This window comes from Ptychodera flava, chromosome 19, assembly GCF_041260155.1.
Source record: "Ptychodera flava strain L36383 chromosome 19, AS_Pfla_20210202, whole genome shotgun sequence".
Classification (NCBI taxonomy): domain Eukaryota; kingdom Metazoa; phylum Hemichordata; class Enteropneusta; family Ptychoderidae; genus Ptychodera; species Ptychodera flava.
In genome coordinates this window covers 30,826,263-30,840,520 of record NC_091946.1, presented here as the reverse complement: position 1 = coordinate 30,840,520, position 14,258 = coordinate 30,826,263, and the positions used below count along the sequence as shown (strand labels likewise).

Genomic DNA, 14,258 nt, shown 5'->3' with positions numbered 1-14,258 from the left:
TACATCAATTTCCCATAGAGGAAAATCTGTCGTAGATTATATGCTTGTACCATGTGATAATGTACACTTGTGTCATGAATTTTCTGTGGATTCTGTCACTGCATTAATTGATATGTATGATTTACACTGCTTTCTTGGTGATTGTGCGTTACCAGATCACTCAGTTTTGACACTCAAAATGGGGACAATAGAGCTTGAGCATGATGGAAAAAATTCAATGAATCCCGTAGTTAGGGGTGAAAAGACAAGGCGATATAAGGTTTCAAATATACCAAATGGATTTCTAGACGGGGAATTATCCAGAAATGCTATTATAGAATTAATAGATCAAATTGAGTCATCTCGGAATAACCAATTGAGTGTAGATATTATATATGATAAATTTTGTGACAGTATTTTTTCTGAAATGGATGCTACGCTAGAGTACAGGGATGTCCCAGTGTGTTCAAAGAAATTCAAAGTACATAAGCCATTTTGGAATACAGAACTGACTGCCCTCTGGAGGGACATGAGAGAAAAAGAGAAACAATTTATGAGATGTACAGGTACTAAATTACAGAAATCGGTATTTAAACAAAACTTTAGGAATGCCCAACATACATTTGACAAATTTTACATAAAGCTGAAGAGGTCATACCAAAGACAGGTTATGATGGATATTGAAAATTTAAACACACAGAATCCAACAGAGTTTTGGAGTCACATTAATAAATTGGGTCCTAGAACAAAAAATGATATTCCATGGGAGGTGTACGCAGAAAACAATAGCGTCACAACAGATGTTAATTCAGTTTTAAATAAATGGAAGTCTGACTTTGAAGATCTCTATAGCCTTTCTGTCACGGGAGACACTGGATTCGATGAGGACTTCTACCAACATATTTTGAGTTGTAAAAACCAGTTGGAATGGCAGTTAGACAGTAATCATGTTAACCCCCTATTGAATTGTGATATTTCACTTCAAGAGGTAATGAATGTAGTAAATAAGTCAAAACTCAATAAAGCAGTTGGCGTTGACAAACTTCCTTATGAGATTTTCAAAAACCCAACTGCAATTAAATTGCTTCACAAGTTATTTCAACTTTATTTTAATTTTGGAAAACCCTAGTATGTGGAGAAAAGCTATAATCAAACCAATACCCAAAAATGCATTGAATGATCCCCGAGTTCCTTTAAATTATCGAGGAGTAAGCCTTCTGTCAACTGTGAGTAAATTGTATTCTGGGATTATAAATAATAGACTTGTTCAATATTTTGACGCAGAAAATATTTTAGTCGATGAGCAAAATGGTTTTAGGAAAGGTAGGGCCTGTGTCGACCACATTTATGTTATGACAAGTATTATCAGAAATAGAAAAGCGTCACATTTGCAGCTTTTATAGATATGAAAAAAGCATTTGATTGGGTAAACAGAGATATGTTGTTCTTTAAGTTACTTGAAAATGGTGTTTCAGGCAAATTGTACAAGCAATTAAGAGTTTCTATGAGAACCCACTTTCTTGTGTTAATGTAAATGGTTTGCTTTCCCCTTGGTTTTCAACAGATTCTGGTGTTAGACAGGGAGATGTACTATCTCCTACACTCTTTTCTATTTATCTGAATGATTTTGCTAAAGAGGTAAATAACCTTCATATTGGAGTTCCAGTTGGTGACCGAGAGGTTGCAATTCTGCTGTACGCAGATGATATAGTCATTCTTGCTGAAAATGAAGAAAATCTCCAAAAGGCTGTTGAGTGTCTAGAAAATTGGTGTAAGAAATGGCGTATGGTAGTAAACGAAAACAAAACACAAGTTGTTCATTTTAGAAATAAAAATGTCAGGCTGTCAAATTTATTTTTAAATATGAAGGACGGAATTTAGAAACAGTGTCTCAGTATAAATATCTAGGTCTGGTTTTCAATGAGTTTTTAGACTACGAAGTAACGGCAAAAATCTTATGCAATTCAGCAGGAAGGGCTTTAGGAGCTGTTATTTCTAAAATCCATAGATTTAAGGATTTCCATCAAAATACTTTTTCTACCTTGTATAATTCCTGTGTTGTTCCAATTTTGGACTACTGTGCGGGGATATGGGGACTTGGTCAGTTTAAAAACTGTGACACAATACAAGATCGAGCATTGAGATTTCATGGGTGTACATAAATATGCACCAAAGTTGGCTTTAAATGGAGATATGGGTTGGGATAACCCAAGTTTTCGTCGAAAGCTTGATATGTTACGTTTCTGGAATAAACTGTTGAAAACACCAGACAACAGAATAACGAAATCAGTTTTTTCTGTGGGATTATGCCTTGCAAACAAAAAATTGGTCTAACGATATAAAAGTGTTCTCTCAGAAATTGGCTTTCAAAATAGATTTGTGAACCGACAAGTGATAAAATTAGAAGAAGCTCGTGAATTGTTAAGAATTTTTCATGCTAGAAAATGGGAACTAGATGTGCAACAAAAGTCAAAATTAAGGACGTATTGTATTTTTAAAAAGGAATACGGAAAAGAAATGTATTTGACAGGTTGTATGTCTCGTGCGAAGCGGTCTCTCATGGCCCAGTTTAGGACGGGCATACTCCCACTTAAAATAGAAACTGGGAGATTCAGTAATCTTGCAGTTGAACAGAGGTTATGCGAATTCTGTCCTCTTCATGTTGAAGATGAATTTCATTTTTTGTTTCAATGTACTCTGTATAAAGATTACCGTAAGTCACTTTTTAACAAGATATTGACTGATATGCCAGATTTTAATGACTTAAGCAACGATAACAAGTTATGTATACTTATGACAAAATTCTGTAATGATGTAGCAGACTACATTTATAGGGCATTTTCGAGAAGGAAAAGCACACTTTACAAATAATGTATCCTTTTTTTGTCTTCAATGTGGTATTCAACGTGTCTTATAAGCCCAGCGGGCTGGATGTGGCAATAGAAAACATTTCATTGTAATTTATTTAAATGGTGAATAAGTCCACATAGGACACTTAAATAAATAAAATACAACAACAACAACAACAACAACAACAACAACTAAGCTTATAAATGGGACGTCAGATTTTTGTAAGAATGACGATATAGGCCCTACAATCTTCCTGCATGTATATGTATACGAGTTTTTTCCTCCCCAAATTCTCAACCTTTTCAGTGTCAAGATATGTTATTTGTGGGTAAATACAGTTTTGCGGAAGTATCTAGGAGAATTCATTTTTTCAGTCTTTGGGAGCGCCCCTACATTCATCTGATGGTTGATCACTTTAAGAGTATTTTCGGAGTGTTTTTTGAGGCACAAACCATAGACAGTAGGGAAGTTTCTGTACTGTCTATGCACAAACATGCTCAAGAGATGCGGGTAGACATTTCTTCCATATGGGTGATGTGTACTTCAGTGCTTTTACTCAGAATGAGATTTTACGTAGGAATCAACTACATACTTTGAAAGACGTATAAAGCAATAGAAAAAAAAATCTGCAAGGCCAAAATTGCCACTGAAAATCGGTCTCACCCTTAGCGCCAAAGGCGTTTCGACCTTCGCGAAACCCCTATGATACACGAAAGACCCCCGGGACGAAAGATGGGGGTTTCGCAAAGTGACGACCGCAGTTTAAATATTCTCATCACCGTAAGCCCCCCCCCCCCCACCAAAAAAAGGTGTGATTTGTAAGAAAAAGTAGTATAGTGCAAATCGTACACTATGTGAGAAAATACGTCAATCATGCGACGTAAGAAAAATTCGCTGACCACCCACAAGATTACAGCCCCCATTAACTGCATCTTATTTTGCGATTTCCTTAGCAAAAAATATTATTGGATTTGATCAATTAAATTCATTGGCGCTGAACAAGTATATATCTGCCGGACGGCTATATTTGAATTGCAACTAAATTCCGTTTAATGTCGTTGAAATCATGCAGTCGTGTCTGAGGCACAATCTCTCGATTGTGGTGTACCTCAAGGTTCTGTTCTCTGACCTATCGTATTCAATCTTTACACAGCGCCATTGGAAAATATCATTTACAAGCATAAGTTAGATTACATGATGTATGCCGATGGCACGCAATCGTATATCACTCGTGAGGCACACCAAGTTCCGATATCTTCATTTGAACTATGTGTTAATGAAATCAGGTTATGGATGCGAGACAATATGCTCGCTCTCAATGATGGTAAAAGCTAAGTTATTCATTTTTCTTCCAAATTTACAGGTGCAGGCCCGGTCCCTCGTTTGATATTCAAATAGGTGATGACATTTTTCATCCATTTGTCACAGTTCACAATCTTGGTGTCACGATGGATTCTAGTGGCAGTATGTCATCACATGTTGTCAATGTGTGTAAATCAGCCTCTAATGTTCTTTGGAAGATTGGTAAAATCCGTAATATACTTGATCAGCCTTCAACTGAGAAACTCATTCATGCTTTCATTAAATCTCGCTTGGATTATTGCAACATTTGCCTCCCTTCATTTGAAATACGCAAAGTGCAAACAATTCAAAATTCGGCAGCTCGACTTGTTACCAGGAAGAGAAAAAGTGATCACATTACTTCAATTCTTCGTCACTTTCATTGGCTGCCTGTTTAACAACGCATCCAATTTAAAATTAGTTTTATTACTTTCAAAGTTCTCTGTAGCCATGTACCATGTTATCTTGATGAACTCTTAATTAGGCCTGTTAGACGTTGTAGGCTGGCAGTCACACCTTACGTTCACACTCTAATGGGGAAATTAATTTACATCAACCCTTTGGTCGCACAGCTTACTATGGAGATATAGCGTTTTCAATTTATGCGCCTTGTTTGTGGAATTCTTTGCAGTCACACCTTCGTGCTCTTCAGACAGTTGATAATTTTGAAGTAGGAGTAAACACTTGATTACCTTTTTAAGTCATTTTACACACGAGTTTTATATTTTGATCTATTTTTAACCATTCCGTGATTTTATAAGTTGCTACTTTTATTGAATATTTTTTAATGTTATTTTTCTCTTTTCAATGTAAAAGTGCATTGAGATATTTAAATATGTAATGCGCTATACAAGAAATAAAGATTATGATTATGATTATTTTAAAAACGTTTTGTTGTGGTCACACTTTGGTAAGCACTTTTACAAAATTTGCGTTTTACATGTATTCAAACCACTGTATAGAAAGAAATGCAAAAAGGCACGCAGTCGAACTAGGAGTGAATAGTCTAAGATATATGATATTAATATCCTTATTAAATTAATGTACAACCGTTTTGGTTATAGCTGCTTTCAGCAATACTCGATAGAATCATTGCACGTACATTTATATCGTACTTTATGGTGCATCTACAATAAAGTATATAAAAGGTTTCTTAATAATATTAATATTTCATGATATTTTATAACTATTTACACCAAGTTCAAGTGTGAAAGATACAGCGAATTGCGTGGGCTTCACTGTTCACTGATGCATCCCTGGCCTGAAAGATCCGTCGCTCGGAGGCGCTCTCTACGAAGAGAGCGCCCTCGAGCTCAAGCGACGGATCTTTCAGTCTAGTGCATCCCATACTCTCATACTGTAGTAGGCCTATCATTGCCATTCAAGGAGTAAATTTTCCTTGCTGATGTCCTAACACCTGCTGATATATACCTTGGTGTGGATTGCAGATGTAATAGCAAAGCAGAGGTGTGATCCCACGTACCAATGAAGGAAAGCAAACATCCATACGCAACAGGTGTGCTCCAGCAAAACCAAGACAAAATTTTAGCATACCTCATACATGATGATTGACCATTCTACATTTTAATAATGGGCTCAAAAAGGCTAAATTTTTCTTGTATCGTCTGGCAAGAATTTTTGAGTTTCCTGTTGGCAGAAAAACCCCTCAGCAGGCAGCTTGTTGTATTCAGCCATTTACAGTCAAGTGTAGAGCTTTTAGATAAAGGAACAGAGGATAGTTTTCCTTATAAAAAAGTGGGGGGCAGGGGAAAACTGGTGGGGACACTTTGCAAATCATGAAGGGAGGGTGGTTCAAACCCCTTGTAATTTTCCCTTCAAGATTTCAAAATAATTCATGATACTTGTGAATAGTATATGACATGTCAAAATTCCTCTTGATAAAATTTCTTGAAATCAGCTATCTAGCTGCCCTTCAACATACATAATAAGTACAAAGTAAGTTTATTAGGAAGTACTATATAGACATTTAAGGGCCGGTAATCTTATCATAGACCTTGGTACTGTACTGGTGACGTTTGCTCTGTACAAAATTTGCATGTTTGTGACCTCCAGTATTTCAATATTAACAACTGATGATCTTTGCTTTGTCTCTTTGTTATCCTAATAAAATCTAACCATGAGAGATATTGATGTCTGAAAGGACCTTAAACATTTGAAATCAGAGATCTGTGTAACTTTGACAAACACTGATAATGTCATCTACAGTAACTGGCCATGAAGAAGATATTAAGTGATATTTCAGAGCCAAAAAGCACATAGAGACAAAATCACTCCTGCTGGAGACATTAGTTATGTTAAATTTTGCTTTATTTGAAAAAGTTAATCATTCTGTTTTGGATGTGGATACTTCCCAAAAGAATGGTTAAGAAAACACATACCTCAACACTTTATAGGGGTTTTTTTTTGGCTATCAATAATGCATGGTTATGAGCCCTTATCTCAATTCTATTGTTTTCTGAAACAATATTGGACCTCTGCACTTTGACATGGGAGTGAAAGAGTCAAACATTGGCATAGTGTATAAAGAAAGAAGTAGACCCTTATCACATTATGTATCCACATTACTGAAGTAATGAAAAAGGTCTTTCTTTTCCATGACCTAAACAACTGAAAGGGAACAAAATTGTTTCTCTGATTGTATCAAAGCCAAATATGAGTACATATACGATGTACACTGTCATATTCTTGTGCAAAGTCCAATTTCAAAAGCAGGCAACCTGGGTAAAATGGTTATGAGAAGATCATGAAACAACTTGCTTCTATTGGTGACATTTGGTACTTTGTTTGTGTCTGATTGTAATGAGCTGTGAACACAAAAACATTGTTCAGGTTACAAAGGGCATTACTATGTAAAATAAAGTAAGCCTAGGCTAACATACATGCATGCCCTCTCCCAGCCACCATAACAATGCACATTTAAAGCAACGACTTGCTGGGAACTTGCAACTTTGGAAGGTTTGTCTGCATATTTTCATCAAAAACCCAGAGACTAATTCTCTTCTTAACATGACAGATTCATGAAAACAGGACTTTGACTAGTGTCTTCTAAATATAAAGATGGCCTGGCAAATCAATACATCAGCTGGTAACTTCTGAACAAAAGGATGATCTGATGAATTTGGCTTATCTAAAGTGTCTTTTACATTAAGATAGAATGCGCCTAGGGGACAGATATTTTGACTCTCAAACTTTTACAATTCTTTTCTAATATACCACTTGTAGGTGTTCATTTTAACCCTTTCATCCCCAGTTCCCTGTATACAGGTCCAACTTTACCATAGAAAACAATGGATTTGGGACAAACCATGGTGGTAAAAGGGTTAAAGCTCTTGATGTAAAACTTATCCCCAACTTAGTTTTTTGAAATTCAAAATTTTGTTTTTCGCCATAGAGTTAACACAGGGATGGCGGCCATTTTGAATTTTAAATATCAGTAAATCTGGGGTTATTTGCTCCTCTACAAAATTTGCACAGTGATCCCCGATTTTTATTCTTGATTTTGAAAGAACGGTTGAGAGATTCCTTGCGGAAAGTTTGAGCAAACGTTTAAGTCTTTCACTTTTGAGGCACATGCTACCTTAAAAGCGCCTTGAATGTGAAAGACTTAAAACTCTTTCACTTTTGAGGTGCATACCACCTAAAAAGCACAAAAGCTGACGGGTGGCATAGCTGTCAAGTGTGGCATAAAACAGCAATGGTCATACAGCCTCAATCGATTACACAACAGCATCCATAGGTTAATATGAGACATGGCTTTTGGGGGACTTCAACATTTACAGGATTTCAAAATATATGGGGAAATTGAAAAGTTACTACAATTTGTTTCTGTCATCCTCAGACTCAATGAAATAGACCATATCAATCATACTGACAACTGAAATTGTGAAAAGCATTTTCACTTTGTTTGAGCCGATAACATAGGTGATAATTGTATCTCTTCTGTTTGTAAGGCACTAAGATGTTAACCAAATGGACAACATATTGCCTGAAAAAAATCAACTATGGCTTGAAACAGCGCCCCCATCAGGCGACTCTCGATAACCTGAACAGCAATACTCCCCATTGCATCCCTCAAAATGGAGAACCAAGACGAGAGGAGATGTTAGATATCAACAAATGAAAACTTGTCATCTGAATTATTTGATCTTACTGCTTTATGCCGTATAAAAAGTCAAACAAATGCAAGTTTCAAAAGCTTGTCTTAGGTGATGTTTTCAATGCAGTCAAGTTTAGAGGCTTCAGGAGATACCAACCCTTGAAATTTTCAATGAATAAACTGCATCATTTTGGCGATTCAGATATCTAGAATCCATTTTCAAGCAAATGTTAGAATGAAATTGTCTTACTTCAATATTTATCATAAAACACCCAACAAATATAAAAATAAAGTTAAACTACATATTTTCTCAGATGGACTCCTTGACCATTGTGTATTGGCAATTACACTGAAGTAAATCATTAAAGCAAAGGAAGAATGATGGGCTTCACCACAAAATGTCTGTTTTCGAAGTGTTGTTGAGATATTCCAACTTCACTTTCCCTCAAAATAAATTTTATTTCATTGACAGAAATTATTTTCAGATATTTAAGAAATAAGACATTATTATATAAACTAACAAAAAAAATTATTTTTTTTTCTGTAAAAACATCAACTTGGCATGGTTATTTACACAATGTCATTGTAAACAAGTAAGCTCTTCCATTTCCTTAATTTTGATGAAAATACAATAGGAGTGTTTTGCTGACAAGCCGAGCCAATACATAAAAAAATTTTGTAGGAATGATAACAAAAACGGAACATTATCAGCGAAAAAAAAGGTGGGAGAAGAAAAGAATCCTATTTGAGGGGGTGGAGGACCCTTCCAAGGAATAAAATCACCCCTGTGTTATTGTCTCGTATTAAGAAAATGAATGGATGGTTAGCATTGAAGACAGGCTGTGCAACCATTGCTGATTTTATTGCCACAATGACAGCACTGGCAGCGGCAGCTTCAGTGCCTTCCTCGGTGACTTCAATAAATGCTTTGTGCAACGCATCAGACACAAACAGTTCCTTAGGCTCTGTCATTCCGGTCAAATCCGCAACGCCTTCCAGGAAAAGGTCTCTCATTCCGAGTTCCTGCAATGCCGGCTTAACGCTGAATCCGGATTCAAGTTTAAATTTGGGAAGGCTGACTTCTACTTCTACTTTGTTGAGATTTTTGATCCATGACTGAAGTTGTTCCGATGTCGTTTTCTCTTCCAGAGCTGCGATACCATCACGCGCATCTGGCAGAACGGCAATCATGCTAAGGTTACTTTGACTGTACGGAAGTTCTAAGACTTTACATTTCAGAGTCTGATCCGCATAGTAATTAAATTTCTGCTTCAGATGCATCATGGGTACTGAGACTTTGTTTGTTTTATCCCAAAAAAAATCTGCATTTTTAGTCTGTTTTGGATCGAATTCCAGGGCCCACTTTGCTTTGAAGTAAACTGCATTTACCAAAATAAGACGAGTCAAACCATCAATGGCACCAGGAGGAATTAAATCTTTGATTTTCTTTTCTGTCTGCTTCTCCACCCACTTGTTGATTTCACTTCTTGCTGCCTCGGCATTTGCATAATTGACTCTCTCCAGCGCTGCTCCATAATACGCCTCACATGACGACAGAAAGTCGTCAAGAAATTTGTATTTCTCATGACCGAACAACTTATTAGCACTTTTCAAAATGTAGCTCTGCTCTTGATTAAAGAGTTCCGAGTTTAAGATGTGAAACATTGGGTGTACGTTCTCCAAGCCCACTTTGTCAAACTTCAGAGCTGTTTCCATTTGTGTTGCAGTTTGACTCCTTGCGCCAAGATGGGTCATGGCTAGTGCGATGGACAAACTTAGCGGTGAAAAGAACAAGTTTTTGGCTTTTGAACGTTTCGTTAAGGCTTTGTACAGATCCATTGCAAATTCCTCCTCAGCTTCAGCAAGTACAGTGAGGGCAGGAAGTCCTTTGTCATTCACAGGCTCTCTGGTGGCTTCTCCGACGTCCAAATCAGGGACACGCTCTTCTTGTTCAGCGTCAGACGTCACAACCACCTTGGATCGCGGCAAGAAGAAATAAATAATGGTCGCAAAGAAGAGGACCAATAGGAAAAGTCTGCCTTTGTGAATACGTCTTCTCTTCACGTACTTCTTGCCAAGTTCATGATCATCTTCACCAGTGTACAACATTTGGATGGAGTAGTCCGGCTTTCTCTGACCTTGGCCTTGACTTCTATGCATGGCTCTGTGTGATAGAAGTAACAAACAAATATGTCATGTAAATATAAAGTAGCCTTTGACAATACAGCCCAACACAACTAACACACCCCCTCCCTCTCACCCCTAATCCCTCAACATTAGGGGAAGGCTGCATTAACTTGCATGGTACCTGAAACCCGAGTTCTTGCCTGACCAACTCGGGTGACAAACAGAAGACTTTAATCCCTCAAGGTGTGAATGTTCCATTGTTATGTTTATCTAATCCAGCTGGTGCCATTGTAGTGCCATTGTAGGAAAGGCAGGTCTGTGAAATTGATCCTCTAGGGAAGTCAGGTATTCCTAAGTTAATGGAGGTTTCCCGTAATGACCTCCGACCAAAAAGTGTATTTGAAAGGGTTATGTTCTTTTGGGGTTAAGAGTGAACAGTGATTCAATGAATGGAAAGATGAATGGGCTAGAAAAATTCCAAATGTGAGCTGAGAAAGGCAGAATTAAAATTTTTTCACCTTCAATTTAAAGCAAAAGGTAACTACACTACTGAACACTAGTGGCACTTACGACCGACGTACGGGCCTGTGAAAAAATAAACTTTTTTATCTACAATACAATACCAAAGCGTGTTAAATATAAAATTGAATATGTTGAAAAACTTTAAAATGGAATCTGTATGTTACCAAGGTCATTTGAGACAGGGTGATGTTTGACTGCAGAATGTTAAGAAAGGCGCCCTCTACCAGCTGCAGCTGTACAAATATCATAATATGGACAGCTCTTCAAATCACTCCTCAAACCTTCATGGAAATAATCTTTACTCACATTATGTGCAGTGTAACATTGACCTGTCTGGCTAAATAAGAATGCAAACAAGATTTTCAAATCTATCCATGACAGCAGTCATAAACAATGTGTCCTGATCTATCAGCATGCCTTTTACACAGGACACAGTATAGCTAATAATTTTAAAGGCCTGTGCCGGCGTCAGATTGTCTCGCAGGGAAATCTACTTATGAGATTAGAATTTCAATGGAAAACAAAAGGCTTTGACACTCCATAATCTTCTTGTAGACTAAAACAAACTTGATCCTCGGGATCAAGTCCCTGGCCTTAATGGTTAATTCTGCTGATTTCTATATGCTATATACAAGTCCCACAGCTGTAAATGCTGCATATGTGTACTGTAAATTTTTCTGGTTGCTGCCTTGCCTAACCAATTTCTGGCTATATCAATGATGAGTATGCTAAGATATATTATATAATATATATATATATATATATATATATATATATATATATATATATTATATATATATATATATATATATATATATATATATATTCTCTGTGGGTCTTTATTCAGCAGTTTCTAGGCCATCGCCCGAACATACAAAAATTTGACAGGAAAATGATATTTACAAACACTCAGAATAATTGATTATCATTTATCTCCTTTCTCACTTTCATAGCGTGAAAAGTGAAAGCGGCTAGACGTTGCATTATATTTGGATCATCAGATGTCATCAGAGAAATAAATTTTCTTTCTGTTGGTGGACTGAAATAATAATGAGGAATATACTTCATCCTCAAGTTATCAAAAAAAGTACAAAGTAAAACAAAATGATATTCATTTTCGACTTCGTTACTATCACATAGTAAACATACTCTTTCATTTGCATCATTTTCAATTTTCTGTCAGTCTCAATACGCAATAGTGAGAAGAGCATCTCAATCGAGCTAATTATTATATATATATATATATATATATATATATTATATATATATATATATATATATATATATGTATACATATATATATACATATATATATAAAATTTATGAACACGATTTACCGATGAGCAAAGAAGAAAATAATGTCAAAACCTCTTTACTCATTATAGAATTATCAAGAACAGTATGACACTGCTATAACTTGTAGTTCAACAGTAAACCTACAGTAAGGTTTGCATTGTTTGTGCTGGCCTACTTGAAAATGTCTATACCAGCAAATCATTAAATGACCTTTCACCTATAAGTGGACTTCATCATTCCACTTTTATTGGCTTGTATTTTGAATATCAATGCATTCAGGGACTACATATCATTCTTAACCCTTTCACCTCAATGGTTTGGTCCAATTCCATTGTTTTCTATGGCAAAAGTTGGACTTTAAGCAAGGAAATGGGGATGGCAGGGTTGGCCCATCAGTATCGACTGATCAGTCAATTCAGAGATATCCCCTGCTTCTGAGAATTCACTCTATACAGAAAACTTTATTTCAAAGTTTAAGTCTGCACTTCACTGACATCTGCCTGTACAGCTGCCCTTAGCCAAAGGAAAACATTGCATCAACAGGACATTTTGTTTCAGAAAAATTTGAAAATATGAAAAGGACCATGAATTGCTAAAACACATGCATGGTAATCAAAACATATTGCACTTGATGTCAAACATCCTCATAAAACATAACTTTGGAAGTGTCAAAATAAAGCAGTGTTCTCCCCAGAGCTATTATAGAGTGGTGGCCGCCACTCTATAATTTTTGGTAAACAATAGAAACTCATTACCATAACAGTTGCATTTATTGTTATGCATATTAGCCGCCACTCTATCAGAAAATCCTGGGGAGATCACTGTAAAGTGATGAAATGATGATTGGCCAATCTCCCTTCGTCTCCCCCCTCCAAAACTCAGGTCCTAACAAACACAAATACTGCTAGTGCCTTCCTTTTACATTTGAGATGATAACCATTTTACAACCTCAGTTCAGTTTAGATTTTAACTCTCCAGTATTCAAAACTGTGTTTGATTAGGTGAAAGGCTATCAATGCAGACATCTACAGGGCCTCTATGAAATACATATACAATATTTTATACATTATAACTATTGGGTTATTTCGTTCTCCTTTGATAGATACAGCAGTCTGCAGTAGGACATACAAAGTTAATCTACTCAACCCGGGACATGTTTACTTTATTGGTAAAAGCAACTAGCGAAAATTACTTTGAAATGCTGGTGTTAATAGTTTCTATGTTTTGCTACTGATCCTGTGTAATCTTTGACTATTCACACATCATGATATCAGGACAAAAATATCATAAAAAGTGAATATTCAAAATGAGATACAAAAAAAGCAATACGTTTTCAAAATTGTTCATGATAAAAACCCCAGATGTGAAAATATGAGCCTACATGATCAGAAAGATGAAAATATAACGCCACGGCTTAAAAGAATAAGATGAGGCCTGGCTAAGCTCTGCTACGGACCGTGGCTACGGATATGAATATTCAGTTCACTGCAGTTTGGTACTACGAACCACTCTCTTGTTGTATTTTTAGGGAAGTGCGGCAGCTTACGTGCTTATGGCAGAACACACGACATGGCAGCGATGCAATATAGAGGTGAAAATAACCCATCAAAAATTGTAATTGGACATTGTATACAAATTAGATGTGCACGTCCGTCCAACACTGTGGAAGTGGAACACGTTTAAACTTACGTTCGAGTTGGTAGCGCTTCTTCCAGCGCGACTATATATTGGATCGTTTGCGTTTGCAATCCCAAAAGAGTCGTCCAGGCGACCACAAATGTTCAAACTTATTGAAAAGAGAGATCCATTAATAGGCAACCACTACCGTAACTCCGACAACTACGTCATTTTTGAGGACGTGTAACGCGTATGGGTCGTCTGGCATGGCACCTTATCAACAAACGAAACGCCCCGACATGCAGCACTACAGTTCAAACGCGCAGTCGGGTCACCGTAGGGGGCGCTGCTATCATTCCGGCCGCTGATGAATCCTCCATGTTGAGCCAGCGTATTTCCGTTTCCACGT

The 14,258-nt window shown here is 36.7% G+C and overlaps 1 protein-coding gene across 1 annotated transcript; it reads right to left on the bottom strand.

The window, feature by feature from the left end:
- Positions 1–6,480: 6,480 nt before the first annotated feature.
- On the bottom strand, positions 6,481–14,177 carry LOC139119249 (leukocyte elastase inhibitor-like). The gene is made up of 2 exons (XM_070682947.1): positions 13,922–14,177; positions 6,481–10,451 (listed from the first exon to the last, which is right to left on the bottom strand). The coding sequence occupies exon 2, from the start codon at positions 10,445–10,447 to the stop codon at positions 9,029–9,031; it is 1,419 nt and encodes a 472-aa protein (XP_070539048.1). The 5' UTR covers positions 10,448–10,451; positions 13,922–14,177; the 3' UTR covers positions 6,481–9,028.
- Positions 14,178–14,258: the final 81 nt, after the last annotated feature.

Excerpts from the sequence above, each read along its gene's own strand:
- LOC139119249 (XM_070682947.1), bottom strand. The coding sequence starts at position 10,447 with ATGCATAGAAGTCAAGGCCAAGGTCAGAGAAAGCCGGACTACTCCATC.